Source organism: Sander lucioperca, chromosome 15 (genome assembly GCF_008315115.2).
Source record: "Sander lucioperca isolate FBNREF2018 chromosome 15, SLUC_FBN_1.2, whole genome shotgun sequence".
NCBI classification, from domain to species: domain Eukaryota; kingdom Metazoa; phylum Chordata; class Actinopteri; order Perciformes; family Percidae; genus Sander; species Sander lucioperca.
In genome coordinates, this window is record NC_050187.1 from 8,747,085 (window position 1) to 8,765,598 (window position 18,514).

The 18,514-nt window shown below is 40.8% G+C and overlaps 1 protein-coding gene across 1 annotated transcript in view; it reads left to right on the top strand.

Moving 5' to 3' along the window:
- The first annotated feature begins 277 nt into the window (after positions 1-277).
- Positions 278-18,514, top strand: part of LOC116047871 (sodium/potassium/calcium exchanger 3-like) — a 135,765-nt gene continuing 117,528 nt past the window's right edge. The window contains exon 1 of the mRNA XM_031296896.2: positions 278-637. Within this exon, the coding sequence (XP_031152756.1) occupies positions 457-637 (181 nt within the window). The 5' untranslated portion in view covers positions 278-456. The remainder of the gene's footprint in view (positions 638-18,514) is intronic.

Below are 18,514 nucleotides of genomic sequence, written 5' to 3' on the forward strand. Positions count from 1 at the left end.
GCGAGAATCCAGCTGCCGTCTAAGGTAAACTAGCTAACGTTACCTGTCAAGATGTCTAAGATATCAAATGCAGCTTTCCATTTAAAACTATCCAGCCATTTCCATTATACTTTATATTGTTTTACTATGTAGGCTATAGACTGTTGAGTAGCCTATCTTGGACAAAAATACCTTCGAGATAAATAATGATCGTAAAATCATTTTTGTTAGATAACGTTATAGCTATTGGTCACAAACGGGGTTTTATTTTGAAATATGAGCCCGGACGTTTCAGTTGTTACCCTCTGGTTTACTTTACAAATCCATCGACAAGCAAGCAATTCATATCTTCTCTCGTCGAGTAACTTCAGTGCCCATACAGCACATATTTCTGTCTCTTCCTCCTCGCTTCAGTTTCTCGTACCTTTGCACCACCACCGGTGGTTCCACCGGAACGCTCGCCGACAGAAGAGCGCCATGGCCCGCGTGGTGGTTGAAGGGATGCCGGAGTCGGCCGTCGGAGGAGGAGTGATGCTGAACCGACGGAGGAGCAAAGGCAGGCGGAGAAAGCGAAAGGAGTTGTTGGCCATCCAGATGTGCTTAGCGGGGGTACTGCTGGGGCTCGTCGTAGTGCTCAAGTCCGTTGCACAGAAAGCAGGTGAGGGGCAATTTAGACGTCTTTTATTGTCAACCAACATACATTTAGCCTACATTTATTTTGTTTAGAACACAGCGTACATGCGAAGTTTGTGGCAAGCAGGAACAACAGGCAGTTTGGAGGCAAAACGTCGGTTAGAGAAACACTGTCATGGGTATATTTATGAATTTTGTAATTGTTCTTTGTTCCTTTTGTTACATTTTTACATCCCTAAATCAACAAGATAAGCCTTAATTCGCGGCTCTACTGTGATGGATGTTAGGAAAATATACAGAAAAGGTATAGGCAATATAACTAACGTGAAATTATATAGTAAAACATGGAATTTAAAATGTAAGTAGCCTACAGTATGACCAATATTGACTAAAGAACACCATAGACACTTAAAAAAATAGATGTAAACAAATACGATTGAGTGCCAATAATATGTAGTACAGTACTGAACCTGTAAACTCATCAGTGAACAGGCTGTCAAAGATATAAGACAAATTGATCCCATTAGGGTTACAGACATTTTTGCTGTACTTCTTTTTGTGTCACTGCACACATTTACAACCACTCAGTGTAAAGAACGAAACAACGACATGCCTTCTTGTAGCTCAACATCTGTAACTAATAATCCCCGGGAATTGGCTGTGACTCTGCTGCTTTCTGTTGCTTGAATTACTCAACAGATATCCACTTTTTCTACAATTTCCTGTTAGCTACAGTAGGCAGAGGGCAACTGATGCGCTGTGAGTTGTGAATAGGGCTGGGCAATATATCAATATTATATTGATATCGTGATATGAGACTAGATATCATCTTAGTTTTTGGCTATCGTAACATCGGGATATGACACAAGTGTTCTCTTTTCCTGGTTTTAAAGGCTGCATTACAGTAAAGTGATGTAACCCTACAATATTGCTGTATTTGGTAAAAAATATCGTGATATTTGATTTTCTCCCAACTTGTGACATTCACTCAATGAGCAGCATTCTTATACTGTAAATATAATTTAAACAGTACAAGCTTATCACTCCAGCAGGGATATTCATAACGACTGGGTTATCAGTCAGTGGGTTATGTAGTGTAGGGGTGGGACAATATATACGGCAATATATTGTTGTCCTTCTTTGTGTGATACGAGAATCGATACGCTGGCGCCAAATGCCGATATTTTAATTAATAAAATAAGGCGCTCTAAAAAGATTTCCCTGCTCCCAGCGTTGCTACTTCATGGCTCCTCGAGGTGGCGCTCAACACATGAACAAGAAAAACTTGAACATAAGTTCATTAGCCAAAGAGGAAGAGGTTTTCAACGGGATGGCGGGCAGCAGTTTGAGGAAAATAACAGATGCCCCAGCCACGTTTCAGTCCAAAGTCTGGACCCATAGTTGCTCTATAGTTCTGTCATTTTAATTTACAGGCTGAAAAACTTGTGCTGTAGAATTGTGCCATTTCTAACAGTTTGGACTCAATGTGTATAAAGAGAGAAAACCTGCATTTAACCTTTTTTCACGGGCATTTTATGTTCATAGTTAGACCGATATCGTGACGTATCATGATAGGATTGTCAAGCAATATATTGAGTATCGCAGGATTGGTGTATCATGATATTGAATGATGAGAAATTAATGTAATTCTTAGTATTGTTTCTTGTTATATGCTGGTCGCTATAACATTTTGTTTTTGGTAAATAATGTTCATAGTAAGTCAGATGCTTATTAATGTGCATTATTATTTGCTTATATTTCAGAACCACATCCAACTTCACATGTAATGTCAAATACAACTTCATAGTTAACTTCAAATCTTCGGGGATCTCAAAGTCAGACATCTCTGGTTCAAGTTCTTACCGGACCCCCTACAGTGGGCCAGTGTTTCAGTAGCCAGTTTTCACAAGCCTATTGCCTATATTTTTGTAATATAATAAACACTGTTACACTTTTTGAAACTATTTCAGCTTGTGTAGGCCTATCAGTGCTTTCTGAACATATTGAACACACTTTTAGAAATACCGTGATTTTGGTCACTATAACCGTGAGGTTAAATTTTCATACCGTTACATCCCTAGACACAAGCTTCAGACTTTTGAAGAGCTTTATGCCGTTGTTGATTACCTCTAGATGTTTGTGTTTTGTTATCTTAAAATGAACCCGACCAAAGGGATAGGCTAGCATTTACAGTACGATTTTATACATTTAGTGCTTATTGTTCACTTAATTGCCAATTGACCGACTCACTGACATTTTTCTGATACTGTGCTGCTGAAGCTTCTATTTTTGGGGGCCACAGATTAGATGAGAAGGTGAAGTGATTACAGAGGCGTTATGAAGTGCAGCCAGATGTCTCACTCTCTAATGTGTAATTGGAAAGCAAGAAATTATCATTATTGGCACATTTCACTTCATGAAATTTCCCAAGTCTGGCCACCTGATGGGAGATTTAAATTTGGATGATTTTCTATATTCTCAGCTGTGGAACTCAAGCTTTGTGACACGAAAAATGTTCCTCATGATGAACATCTATCGTTGTTGTTTCAGCCTGTAATAATGTAGGCTATAAGAAACACACAACAAATAAGCATAAACACCCAAAGACAACTACCATGAAATGAAAGAACAACGCTACTGAAATGATTAGTGGAAATATGACAGCTACAGTTCATTGGAAAATAGCATTGTGGAGACTGAATTTGATGAATTTACTGTTTATCAGACCCCAGATGAGACAAGAAGCACACATACACACACACACACACACACACACACACACACACACACACACACACACACACACACACACACCTCTCTCCCTCCCTTCCTTAGAGTCCCTGTTAATTTGCCTACTCCTTACCATGTCGTCAACTACTCTCTCTTCCATCTTTTCCTCACTCGCTCCCATGGCCGTGTCATGGTCACTCTCCTCCTCCTCGGCTTCTTCCCTGTCATGATGTTGTTTCTGCTTCTCTGTATAGCCCATGGATGTATTAAGAGAACTGGATACAGTGTTCGGCGGGAAGCCCCGTACGTTCCAATGAGAGTGCTCAAAAGCGCATAAAGCAAACATGGAGCTTGGCTCTTCCGCATTGTTGGCCCATAACGCTGGTTGGCTCACGATGGGCATGTGCACTAGCAACAATTTGTTTGCGTTGTCGTAGCAACCGGTAGCAACATGCGTGTTCATGAGCTTCTCTGTCGTGTCTCTTACTGGCGAACTCATGAACTCGCCGTTTTAATTGTCTAAAATATTCACTAACGTTAAACATTGTTTTCGTTGTTCCCTATCGTTTACATGCTTAGCTAAATAAACGATAGATGTATTTAGCTAGACAACCAAGGAGATTTAATAATTATGTTGTGCTACTAGCTAGCTACCTACTAACTAGCGCTAGCTAGCTGTTAGCCTGCAGTTTCGTGAACAGAGCTTTACAGCAGCTACATACATCCCTGGAATGTATCATGACTTCATAAGATAATACCATGGACGTATTAATAGAATACATGGTGAATTACAACCATTAGCTATATCCATTATTACAGCTAGCTACATGAGCTCGGGAGAACAGTCATGTGAGCGTGCGGGCGCAGTCCCGCGGCTCTGCTCGCGTCCACTATGCGCGTTCATCATGTCAAATTTAATAATTCTGGATTTGCTTCTAGTGAATGTTAAAAATGTTAAAAACGTAACGTTTTAAACAAGGACCCTTTCAGTGTTCGGGCTGGTAAGTTGATATACCCAGAAACAAATTATCCGCTGAAATATAGACGTTTCTTTCGCCATGCAAAGTCTATGTGAAAAGGCTTTCTGGGCCATGGGGTGCAGTACCACCGTTATCCGCTAAGCCCATGGTGGCTTTTAGACTCGGCGCTCTTCCTGGAGGCTTGGTATAGCCAGCCACCTCTCCTCCTTCCTCTACTTCAGGTAATGCTGATGTTGAAGCAGCTACTACAGCCCCAAACATGTCAGAAATGTTTTGAGGCATCTGCCTGTAGATTCTTAATCTTTTTCTCTCGTAATTTCTCTGCACCTCCCTTGTGCTTTGGTGGTCGTTTGTCCATTTCAACGTGGATGCTAAACTTCCAGCATAAGCATAACTATTACAGCTTGTGTCTTAGGGCCGGGAGGCGATATTACGAATCCCACTATGGTCACGCCAAGACCCGCCCTTCAATAGCATTTATTGGCCAGGCGTCCATGCTTAAAATTAACCAATGGGCCGCTGTCAGTTCTTTATGGGCCGGCGTGGCCAAAAAAACAAAAAAAGGCCTATAAATTATATCGGTGATTCGGCCCAAAAGTGCGTCGGCCCACCGGGAAAATGCCCGGTATGCCAGATGACCAGTCCAGTCCTGGCTGTGTGAGAGAAAAGTGAGAGGAACAGGAGACAGCAAAGACGATGTAAAGTGAGTTAACAGTGAACAATAAAAACACCAAGCGTCTTAAACCATGGTGGCTTCATCTGTTGTTAAGTTCTGTCGCTAAAATAAATGGTGTTACAATGTGGAGACTGCATTGCACACAGAGACTAGAGTGTCACACACACAGCACACATTTTTGTTTACTTAAATCGCAATTTTTTTGCGGTTATGTAATCGAACACAGTGACATTGCGATTGCGATTAGATTATTCGTGCAGCCCTAGTTTAGAACACTGTCAAATCTGTTGTATCTCCATTGTAAGATTCCTATATAGAGGAGGCAGCAGGGTGCAAGAATTTGAATAATTGCAACAAAAAAGAGGACTGCAACTATTACATTCGTTATCTGTAATACTGTCTTCTCTCAGGGTTTTCACTGTTACACTGTTTGGACTGTTGTTTGAACATTATTATAAGACATTACTTTGGGCTCTGAGAAATTATAATGGACTACACTATTTTATGATATTTTTTAGACTAAACGTATTGAACTCCCGGTTGTCCTCAGCAGATTTAATTCAATTAGCTGTCATGTCTGTCTGACAACTTCATCTGCTTAGGAAGATCCTGAGATGTGGATGAAAAAATCTAATAAGTGGACCTTGAGTTAAAAATTGTATTGGTCCAATCTGTCTGTCGATTTTCTTTCTTTCTACTAATCTTTCTTTTCTAAGGGGAGGGGGGATGTTTCGAATTGATCTGAGTGGGGGGCTGACAGTGTCAGACTGTGAAAAAACCCTGTTTTAATCAATAAAATGTCAGAAACTAATAAAAGATGTCATAAATTCCACATTTTTTTCAGATTGTTTGTTTTGTCTGATAAACAGTCTAAAACTCAAAATTAAATTTAATTTCAAAAGTCTCTCATCTTCTCTTTCGCCCACTTACTGTATCTGTCTTTGTTGAGACCCGCCATGTCTGCAAAGAAAGCGGAAATACGTGGCGGAAATGAATACAACTTCTTTGTCTTCGTTTTATGGCGGGTTGCAACCATAAAATGCCCTAAAACGTCATCGCCATTCATTATTTATTCGGCAAACACCATGTCCATCAGCGTTTATCACATAAGACGTTTACCGATTAAGGGAAAATCCGATGAGATCGAACGTACAAACTTTGTGTCAATATTCATGTAATTCAATCAAATTTTACTGTTTCCATCAGGAATTTTTCATTCAATATTACTCAATTCACATAAAAACGTGTGGATGGAAACATAGCTAATGGTGACCTCGTCTGATGGAGAAATGTGTTCTGAGTTTGGTGCTAATTGACTGCAATTTCCACAGGGACTCCCACATAGGAGACCAGGACCTCTTGTCATGTCGATAATAGTTGCCCTCAGACGCTGAGGTTTGCAAAGTCTTGGACACACACACAAACACACACTTGTGTGTGTATTCCCTCATGTCTTTGCTTCCCCCCACGACCCTGCGGACTGACACACAGATGTACACACCACGCCTCATATCCCCTTGTCCTCCATCTGTCCTTATTTCCACCACCGTCCCCCTAAGCACATCTGTCCATTAGGGCTGGGACGATATGCTTTTGTCCTGATTGGATTCTTTTACGATATATGGGTTTCGAGTCGTATTGCGATTTTCATTTAGTATTTCCTTTGTAGAAGTATTGCCATTCGAAATTATTGAGCATTGCGATTTTCTTTTCCTTTTCCAAAAAACATCCCCCCCTCTGCTTTTTTCACAAATCGCACCCTGCATCCATCCATCCGTCCATCCATCCATCCATCCATCCATCCATCCATCCATCAATCCACGTCTCACCTCCTAAAACAAACACAAGATAAAAGCCAGACCCAGGACAAAAGCATTATAGGAAGGAGGATTACCCCAACTCTATGAGCAAACACATGTTGCTGTTGCGATCATCTGGAGGTTTAAATATCATTGAGCCTACTCAAGCCAAAGTCCCTCCATCATCCATCTGTCTCAAACCTAAAATATGGGTGTACCAGCCAGACAAATGCTTATGCTATAGAGAAGCCACTAATGGCTGCTCAGTATATCTGGTATACAGCAGCATTAGTCTCCAGATGATCTCATTACATAATATAAATATCTCGTAGGTGCGTCCCCTCCTCTTCGCACGCTAGCAGGGGGAGGAGGGGGGGGGGGGGAGCAGAGAAGCACAGAAGGAGCACTTTGCGCAGACGAAGCCTCGGGACTCTGAGCCAAATCAGACAAAAAGGAAAAGAGACAAGAGTGGAGAGAAACGAGGGGGTGTGGGGGGGGGGTGATGTGAAGAGGAAAAGTGGGAGCAAGCGAGGACAGTGGTGGCAGTGATGGAGGGAGGTGGAGGAGGGAGATCCTGATGGAGTAGAGCGAACGGAGGGATGTAGTGAGGGAGAAAGTGAGATGAAGAGGGTGAGACGGAGTCAGGGGAGGCAGGCAGGCGGAGAGAAAAGACAAAGCGGGGAGCCTGTCCGTGTTGAGGTGGAGGAAGTGAGGATGGGACTAAAGGTAGTGATTAGTCAGGGAGCAAGTGTAGAAAGAGGAGGGAGGATTGAGAGATGTCACTCTCACTCACTCACTACGTTTACATGTACACATTATTCCGGTTTTTGCCCCTTATTCTGAAAAAGACAATATTCCCACTAACCTGTAAACATTGCTTATGAAAGTGAATATTCCACTAAGATTCCTGTTTACATGTGGCCATGCAAAATAGGATTTTTTCAAAGTTTTTTTCTTTCTTTCTTTCATTCCTTCAACCACCTTGTTGAAAAAGTCAGTGTTGTGATGTTTGCCCATATCCAAAAACCATAAAAAGCATGCATCTCTACCACAGCCCTGCAAACTGTTGGCTGGTTGGTTTGTGTACAACAACCATAGCAAAGCACAGAGCTGACCGTAAGCTGTAAACGGGCCGTAAATTGGCCATAAACTGTTGCAAACTGCAGTAAAAACCCAGACTGAGATGCATATTCCGAATGCGCTGTATACTGTAAATGACCAACGAATGCCTCTAAAACCCGAATAATAGCAGCATATTCGACATCTCTTCATTGGAACATGCTAAATTCCGAAAAAGGCCTTATTCGGAATATCTAAACAGAATATGCTGTTGACATGAGCTGTATTCGGAATATTGTCATATTCAGAATAATAGTGGAAGAATGGTGTGCATGTAAATGCACTCAATGTCTGTCTTTCTCTCTACTCTTAATATTATATATAAATATATACAAACTGTGCAAGGTCTTTTCTAAAAAGGTCCAAACTAATAATTAATAACTCTTGTGGCATTGTTGGCAGCTGGGGCTTTAGGCAAAAGGGTTAGCAGTGAGTGCAGCAGCAGACTTTTCTTTTCTTAAAGTGCCCATATTATGAAAAAATCATTTTTTCTGGGATTTGGGGTGTTCTTTTGTGTCTCTGGTGCGTCCACACACATACAAACTTTGAAAAAAATCCATCCATGCTGTTTAGAGTGAGATACGGTTTCTGAATGTGTCCTGCCTTCAGTCTCTGGGTGAGCAGGCTAACCGCAACCATTAGCTTGTAGCGTTAGCGTTAGTATGCTAACGCTAATGCTAACTGCGTTCTCAATAGCAAAGCACTGCTACAACACACACAAGTTCACCATAATCTACAAAAGAACTACTTCCATGTGCGCCCACATTTAGAAGTCTCCCAGCTAATCCTGCCTTGTAACTGACCAAAGTTGTATAAACAGCCTTTCTTTTACTGTCTATGGAGCTAGCTAGCTGACATGATCTACATCTGAGCTACTGGGCATGTGCGAGTGCAATCAAAGATAGTACAGAAGAAGAAAAGAGGTCTCACTCTGTAGCTAAAACAGAGACCAGCTGAAAAGAGGATCTGCAGCAGTGAGAGAGAGCACTGCAGTACAACAAAAATATGGTGTTTTTTGAAAATTAAACCATGTAAACCTATTCTGGTACAACCTTAAAATACAATTATGAACCTGAAAATGAGCATAATATGGCTGCTTTAAATCAACATCAAATAGAAGAAACCAATATTAAAGGTTAATTTGTAGTGTCTAACTCTGTGTTGGGTTGTATAGTGGACAATGATCAAACTTCCAGATCGTCTTTCAGCACTCTATTGCAAGAACCTGAAATGGCATCAGCATAACTTCACTGCAATAGTAGAGGAACAAAGCATCCTCAGGCTCTCTCTTGCATAAATGCTCATAGGGAAAACCTCAGAAAGAAGGAAGGAAGGAGGAAGCAGAGCACTAAAACATGATGTATAGAATTCTTATAAAATAAATAACCAAAAACAAAATTCTTTCAAAAAAGAAAATATTACAGTGAGAAAATGCCTGTGCATAAACCCACATACCTAGAGAAACAACCATTCACAGAGTCTCTCTTATGTAAATGCTCTCTCTGTCTGTGTAACACGATGAATAGTCCCTAAATGCCCCGCGCTAGGTAGCATCAACTCAATAGTACACTCTGATAATGCAGGCTGCCCTGCAGGCCTGTCACACACATCCCCCAACAATCACGTTGATCCGCACTTTATTGCCCGCTTTGCCAACTTATAGTACAAGTTGTGCTTCAGAGATCGCCGACATGAACTCTCCCAACAGCCCTCAGGAACCTGCCGCTCCTCCATGTGGAAATGTAACCGAATCGGTACCATGTGCAGTGTTTTCCCTGGGTTTATCGTAGACTTAGGTGGGGTTTAGAGGTCTTTCCTCATGACAATTTGATGTTTTTCAATAAAAGAAAAATGCAAATTGACATCATTTTAGACCTTTATTATCATCATATCTGTGTCTAAAACTTTGGAAAAGCTAGAGCAGATAATAACATTCAAAAAGCGTAAAGACAAAACTTGCTAAAAACTCGCTTTTTTGTTTTGCCGCATTTCACATAATGGTAGGGAAAACCCTGATGTAAATCAGAATCAAATCGATTTGGGAAATCATTGGCGATACCCAGCCCTAACGTGCGTTGCATTTATGTAGTCCATTAGCCCGGGATGCCATTTTTCTGTAGTAGTATCTGTTATTGTTGTTGCGTAAAAATTCACTAGCATCTGCAATAAACAATTCAGCTCCCTGTAGTTCCCAAGTCAAGTAGTTTTAAAGTGACCACAGAATGATAAAAAGGTACAGTATATAGAAGATTTCATAGGAAAAGCATTCATCAGCTAAACTAAAGCAAAAATGAATTGCCAGGAAGCCATCAGACATCCAAAGCAGCTACATTGCAAAAAACTCAATATCTTCAATTTACAATATTCTACATATTAGTTGTGTAGGCAGACTCTTAAGAGCTTCTTTACTCTTCTACATCTTCTGTTACCGTTGCCAATGGGTAGATTCTGAAATTTCCCACAAATGGACTGCTGCGCCACCCTGGCAGTACCTTTTTAATGTGTGATTGACAGGTTCATTAATGAGCTAGTTAAAACTTGATCGAATGCCAACACAGCTGTGGAGGTACATGCATGGAATATTTTGTCACATATTGTGTGCCAGATAAGACGGCTAATTGTGAACAATGACTGAAATTTTCATCAAAACAAATTTGAAGCCTTTAATAACAGCTAAAAGAAGATTTACTGTAAATGAAGCATGTATGTATGTATGTATGTATGTATGTATATGTATGCTTGTATGTATGTACAATATGTATGTATGTATGTACTGTATGTACAATATGTATGTATGTATGTTGGTATGTATGTACAGTATGTACTGTATGTATGTACTAGAGCTGTCAATCTTCCTCTATAATACTATTCGAATTTCATTTGTTATTTTTTTTAATATTCTAATAATATTTGAATATTTAATGCTCAAATGCAGCCTGCTATTAATGTGTACTACACTACTCAGGCTTATGCATTGTCAATGCCACTATAAGCTGTTCTCTGTTTAATATCATTTTCCACCACGAGCACACAGCAAAAAACACATTAATGAACAGAGAACTCTGTAATGAAACGTTATCTAACAAGTGTATTGAAGCAGCTCTGTTGTAATGGCTAACGTTGTTCGGTTAGCACAATGACATCATGTTAGAAAGCACAGCCAAAACGATTTGTCATAAACTAAGTAACAAAAGTGTTAGCCACGATGCTAATGGCATTGATAACTAAACGAAACGGTGCTGTCACTACTATTTTAGTGATTTAAAAGCAACCTGTTTCTTGCTGATTGTCACGTTACTGAGAATAGATTAGATGGTAGCAAATGAAGTCGAAGCTAACTCTGACAGCTGTAGGGCAGCTAACATTGTCTCCATGAAGCTCCTAAGCTCCTATAACCTGCGACGCAGTTAGGAAACAAGAAAGAGCTAACTAATAATAACATAAGCATTTTGGCTCGGTGGATGTCGATTTTAAAGTCATGTTAAAACCATTCATTCCATCCTTCTTCCGATTTCCAGCCGCAGCCTGTCCTCCCCCTGTACTAACGTTACGTGCTCCGTGATGTTAAGACCTCACAATGCCTTGTGTTTCTCACTCCCGCTTACTTATTGTTCATCAGATGTGACATGACAAAAGCATTTCATTTTCACATACGGGTAGGCCAAGGTGAGAAGAGGGAGATTAGCTAACATTAGCCAACATATTTATAAAAGAAATCACATTTGAATAGTAATTTCAGCATTCGAATAGTATTGATTTTTTTACTTTTCAAATTATATTTGACTTTCGGAATTCGTTCTAATAGCACTACAGTATGTACAGTATGTATGTATGTATGTATGTATGTATGTAGTATGTATGTATTTACAATATGTATGTATTTACAGTATGTATGTATGTATGTATGTACGGTATGTATGTATGTATGTACAGTATGTATGTACTGTATGCATGTATGTACAGTATATACTGTATGTATGTATGTATGTATAGTATTCAATTCAATTTCAATTCAATTCAATTCAATTCAATTTTATTTATAGTATCAAATCATAACAAGAGTTATCTCGAGACACTTTACAGATAGAGTAGGTCTAGACCACACTCTATAAAGCCCCAACAATTCCAATAGTTCCCCCAAGAGCAAGCATTAGCAGTGGCTATTGCGACAGTGGCGAGGAAAAACTCCCTTTTAGGAAGAAACCTCGGCAGACCCAGACTCTTGGTGGGCGGTGTCTGACGGTTGGGGTTATGACGGTACAGGATGTAGCGTGGCACAGCAGAGCATGGGTGGACGCGGTGGACGCAGCAGGACGTAGCCGGGCATTGCAGGGAATCGCAGAGCGTAGCAGGGTGTAGCAGGTCCATAGCCACAGCTGCACCCAAGACCCAGGTCTTGGTGTCGCCCTAATCCGAGGCGATGTTCTGGGCGAAGAAGAAACATAAGGACTCTGGGGAGTAAACTCCCCAGAGCTAGGTGAGTAACAAGCACTTCTGAGACAGGATGTGCATAAAAGGAAACAAAAGAAAAGAGCGTGTCATAAGAAGGAACTTCCTCGGCAGTCTAGAATTATAACAGCATAACTAGGAGAGGCACTATATTATTGATTATACGATAAGTAAATCTGATGACTGTAAAGAGAAGCAGAGAAAATCAGGGGTGCTGTGTCTGCAGCTATACACCCTGCCCCGCCGGTCTAGGCGTTCACTGCAACTCCTCACTCCCTAACTATAAGCTTTATCAAAGAGGAGAGTTTTCAGTTTAGTCTTAAATGTAGCGACGGTGTCTGCCCCCCGAACCCAGATTGGGAGCTGGTTCCACAGGAGAGGAGCCTGATAGCTGAAGGCTCTGCCTCCCATTCTACTTTTAGAGACTCTAGGAACCACAAGTAACTCTGCATTCTGGGAGCGTAGTGCTCTAGTGGGACAATAAGGTACTAAGAGGTCCTCAAGATATGAAGGAGCTTGACCATTTAGAGCTTTATAGGTCAGAAGAAGGATTTTAAATTCAATCCTGGATTTTACAGGAAGCCAATGGAGAGAAGCTAATACAGGAGAAATATGATCTCTTTTCTTAGTTCTTGTCAGAACACGCGCTGCAGCATTCTGGATCAGCTGGAGAGTCCTAACGGACTTATTTGAGCATCCTGATAATAAGGAATTACAGTAGTCCAGCCTGGAAGTAACGAATGCATGGACTAGTTTTTCTGCATCGTTTTGAGATAGGATGTTCCTAATTTTAGCAATGTTACGAAGGTGAAAAAAGGCTGTTCTAGAGGTGTGTTTTAGATGGGCGTTAAAGGATAGATCCTGATCAAAAATAACTCCTAGATTTCTGACAGTAGTACTTGAGGCCAGGGCAATGCCATCCAGAGTAATTATATCTTCGGCTAATGAGGTTCATAGGGGTTTGGAGCCCAGGACAATAACTTCGGTTTTGTTTGAGTTTAACATCAGGAAATTGTAGGCCATCCATGATTTTATATCTTTAAAGATAGCTTGAAGTTTAGCTAGCTGGCTGGTTTCGTCTCGCTTGATTGACAGATATAATTGGGTGTCATCCGCATAACAGTGAAAGTTAATTGAGTGTTTCCTAATAATATTGCCTAGAGGAAGCATATATAAGGAGAATAGAATTGGTCCAAGCACTGAGCCTTGAGGAACGCCATGGTTAATTTTAGCGTAATTGGAGGGTTTATTGTTAACGTTAACAAATTGCGATCGATCAGAGAAGTAGGACTTAAACCAGTTTAGTGCGATTCCTTTAATGCCAACTAAATGTTCCAGTCTCTGTAAGAGGATGGTATGGTCAATAGTATTGAATGCAGCACTAAGATCTAATAAGACAAGTACGGAGACAAGTCCTTTGTCTGATGCAGTTAGAAGATCGTTAGTAATTTTCACCAGTGCCGTCTCTGTGCTATCATGCTTTCTAAATCCTGACTGAAAGTCCTCAAATAAGCTATTGCTATGTAGAAAATCACATAACTGATTAGCGACTACTTTCTCAAGGATCTTGGAGAGAAAGGGAAGGTTAGATATAGGTCTATAGTTGGCTAAGACCTCAGGATCGAGGGTGGGTTTTTTCAGTAGAGGTTTTATCACAGCTACTTTAAATGACTGCGGTACATAACCTGTCAATAAAGACATATTTATCATATCTAGCAATGAAGTGTTAACCATGGGTAACGCTTCTTTAAGTAGCCTCGTTGGGATGGGGTCCAAGAGACAGGTAGATGGCTTAGCTGAAGAGACCTTTAGCATTAAATATAAAGATAAAAGCAATCTAAGTATATGTCAGGTCTAGTCGTTCTTTCTAGCAGTCTGTCAGTTAAAGGTGACCCATTAGAGGTTGGGGGCAAGAGGTGATGAATAGTATCTCTAATTGTTATAATTTTATCGTTAAAGAAACTCATGAAGTCATCACTACTCAGAGCTATAGGAATAGATGGCTCAATAGAGCTGTGGCTATCTGTCAGCCTGGCTACAGTGCTGAAAAGAAACCTTGGGTTGTTCTTATTTTCTTCTATTAGTGATGAATAGTAGTCTGATCTGGCCTTTCTTAGGGTCTTCCTATAGGTTTTCAGACTGTCTTGCCAGTCTAAACGAGATTCTTCCAGTTTGGTGGAACGCCATTTACTTTCAAGTTTGCGCGAGATTTGCTTTAATTTACGAGTTTGGGAGTTATACCAAGGTGCTAGTTTCCTTTGCTTCATCGTCTTCTTTTTAAGGGGAGCAACAGAGTCTAAAGTCGTCCGTAGGCAGGCCGTAGCATCGTCTACGAAATGATCAATTTGAGAGGGACTAAAGTTTACATAAAGATCCTCTGTTATATTACGGCACGTTAATGAGTTTAGTGCTGTTGGAATATCTTCCTTAAATTTAGCTATAGCACTGTCAGATAGGCTTCTAGCGTAGAAGCTTTTATCTAATTTCGTATAATCGGGTAGTAAGAATTCGAAAGTTATTAAGAAGTGGTCTGATAATAAAGGATTTTGCGGGAATACTATTACGTCTTCAATTTTGATGCCATATGCCAGCACAAGGTCAAGGGTGTGGTTAAAACAGTGCGTGGCCTCGTGCACACTCTGACTGAAACCAATTGAATCTAGTAGTGAGTTGAAAGCAGTACTAAGGCTATTGCTGTCAACGTCCACATGGATATTAAAATCACCTACAATAAGTACTTTGTCTGATTTTAGGACTACACATGATAAAAACTCTGAGAATTCCGATAAAAATTCACAATATGGACCTGGTGCTCGGTAGACAACAACAAATATAATTGGCTGTACTGTTTAAGAGGTTAAGAATGAGATTTTCAAAAGAGTTATAATTTAATTTAGGTTTAGGATTAATTAACAGGTTTGAGTCAAATATGGCTGCAACTCCCCCTCCTCGGCCTGAGCCTCTAGGAATTTGAGTATTAATATGAGTGGGAGGAGTGGCTTCATTTAGACTGACATAATCTTCATGGCCCAGCCATGTTTCAGTTAGACAGAATAGATCAATTTGATTATCGGATATCAATTTGTTTACTAGTATTGCTTTAGAAGACAGAGATCTGATATTTAGTAGACCGCATCTAATTTTCCTATCCTGTTCTATCATTGCAGTGGTAGTTGTAATTCCAATTAGGTTGTTAAGTATTGCCCCTTTTTTGGTTACCTGTGGCTGACGTGAACTGGATGCTAAATTGACTATGTTTGCAGTCAACTCCTTATTACTTAGGGGATTCAACACTTTGTATGGTCTATTGTTGATTATAACTGGAATAGTACTAGTATTACATGTTACCCTGCAGAAAACATTTTCAGATTCATTCACTTGTAAAGTGCCAATAGGATCAATACCTGGGGGGCATGAATCTGTGATATTTTCAACAGAATGTCAATACTTAACTTTCAGTGTGGTCGTTATGTTGTCAGATAGCAGCCTGGCTCCATGTCGGTTTGGGTGGAGACCATCATGTTTCAGCAGGCTGGGCCTCTCCCAGAACAAGTTGAAGTTGTCGACATAGGGAATGCCCAGGGAAGCGCAGTGGGGTTTCAGCCAGGTGTGGAGCCCGAACAGTCTGGACCATCTTTCAGCACCCTTTCTGTAGGTAGGTAGAGGCCCAGAAATGACGATCCGTTTTCCTGTGCCCATCAGGGTGGTGATGAGAGTGGTGAAGTCTTTTCGAAGTGCTATCTTCGCACTATCTTCTGGCTGAACAGGAGGCACGAGTCGCAGCCAGGTGTACAGCTGAGGGGGGGCATCGTGTAGCTTGCTAGTTTAGCTAGTAGCAACGTTGACGGAGGCCCTCTCCAAAACCGATCCCTCTTCACTTGCAGTTCACAAGTCAACACTTGCGGATGCTCCTGCTTGTGTTAGAAAGCTGTGGATACTCCGTTACTACTGCCAAAATATAGAAAAGAATTCCAAGGAGGCAAACATCCTAAGGGGTCCGCGTCACCTCCCCGCTAGCAGACAGGCTAACTAGCCGTTAGCACAACAAATAGCTAGACGTTGGTTAACGGAGCGGAGGAGAGTTTTACAAACAACGGAGAAACTGCGGCCAGACAGGTCCGGTTAATATACAGCTAGACGATGCAAAGAGTGACTGTATTTCACTGTAGAGGACTTAAATCGCAGGACGTTAAGCGTTAAGCAGTCTGCAGCTGCCGTTGTCTACAACAGGAAACAGGAAGTCAACCGGTATATACATAGTATATGTAGGTACCATAGTATGTATGTATGTATGTACTGTATGTATGTACTGTGTGCATATGTATGAATGTATGATAGGAACAGCTCAGGGCAGCAAGGTCCCATGGGTGTGGGCTAACATTTGAGGATGTTAACAGGAAGTGATAAGTGCATTCTCATGTCTCTCATGTCTTTGCTCATCGTGAAATCAACAACTTTTTAAATATGTAAATTACAATATGTGGTTAGACCAGTCATGTTTATTTAACAAAGTTTAAAGTTGCATTTCCTTCTTTCTATGTGTTCCCGTAGACAATCTTAAATTGAGTTACACTAGGCAGACGGATAAAAGCTGGATGTATTTCTCAGCTGTTTTGGCCAAAAGTGCCACAAAAAATAAATGCAGCTTTGTGTCTACTCTGAACACAAGCAGCCATGGATGGATGGATAGATGGATGGATCTGACTGAGCGTTTACCTGACAGTTTTGGATACTCATCACATTAATATAACCTAATGATGTACTAGGGATGTGCAATTACAAAAAATAAATAATTTTAAATTATTATTTAGTACTATTTAAACATTTGAATATATATATTTTTATATTATTTATTTCAAGGGGAATTCAAAGAGTTCAAGGTCAAGAGTACCAAGGGAATTTTCACAGTTTAAGGTGTTTTCACTGTTGATTTGTTTAACTGTTTAACTTTTTTAAGTTCAATAAATGCAACATCTTTCCAAAAGTCAATTAGAAATTGTGTTAAATAATCGTGATTTCGATATTGACCGAAATAATTGTTATTATGATTTTTTTCCATAATCAAGCAGCCCTATGATGTAAAGTTGAAGTGCTATATAAAGCACCTTTAATTTTTAGATTGTGCAAGCTTTCTTGGCTTGTGATCCTCATGAACAGAGAGACATTCTGCTTGGAACACTCTGTCACTTTTTGTCTGTCTCTACCTCTAGCTCTTTAGCTCTTATACCTAGGCTGTCATCAACACGCACGCACGCACGCACACGCACACACACACACACACACACACACACACACACAAACCTCCAGACACAGGGCTGTGTCTAATTCAGCTGCATCTGGGTCAGCCTGTGTGAACAGAGAGCAACACTCCCCGAGTCTGACACAGACACAAACAAACTCTCTCTCCTTTTTCTATCCATCCATTTCTGCACTCTCTCAATCATCCCCTCCATCTAGCGCTCACTATGCCATCATCTCGTCCCTTTCTCCCTCCATTTCGGTGGCACTCCGCTATCATTTAGTACTCTACCCCCCTGTAGCTGTAACCCATGTGCCCTTCCATAGCGCCCCAGCCATGCAGCAGTTCCAGTTTTCTTCTTTCTTCCCCCTTTCCACCCTTGCTCACTCTCTCCTGTATCATCAGCACACAGTCTTCAAAAGCCTGTTCACAGAATTTGCTCAGGCACAGCTCGCCCGTTTGTTGACTTATTTATTTGCTGCTTCGCCTCACCGTCCCATATCTGCGTCATTGTTTCTGTGTTAGATGGTAACCTACTGTGTTTGCCCAAGCACACTAAATGCAGCTGAAAATGAAAGAAATTTGTGTTTGTTTAGACATTTTTTACCTTGGATTTCAATTTTCAATACTAGGGCTGTTACGATGCCTGTGTTTTAGTACTGATGCTTTTTTTTAATACCTTAGCCATTTGCCACTGCAGGAACTTAACAAACACAAATGAAGGCCTAGATGTCTGGGGTAGTAGGCACTTCAAAGATGACACCGTCTAGCTTACCGGTAGCCTGCAGCTGCACTTTTCGAGACACCGTGGCCACCATGCTTTGGCAATATTTTGCCTTCCCCATGAGTTAAGTAAACAACAAACGGTAATGTGAGTGAGCCCCGACCAGAAGTAAGTTGAACATAGTGG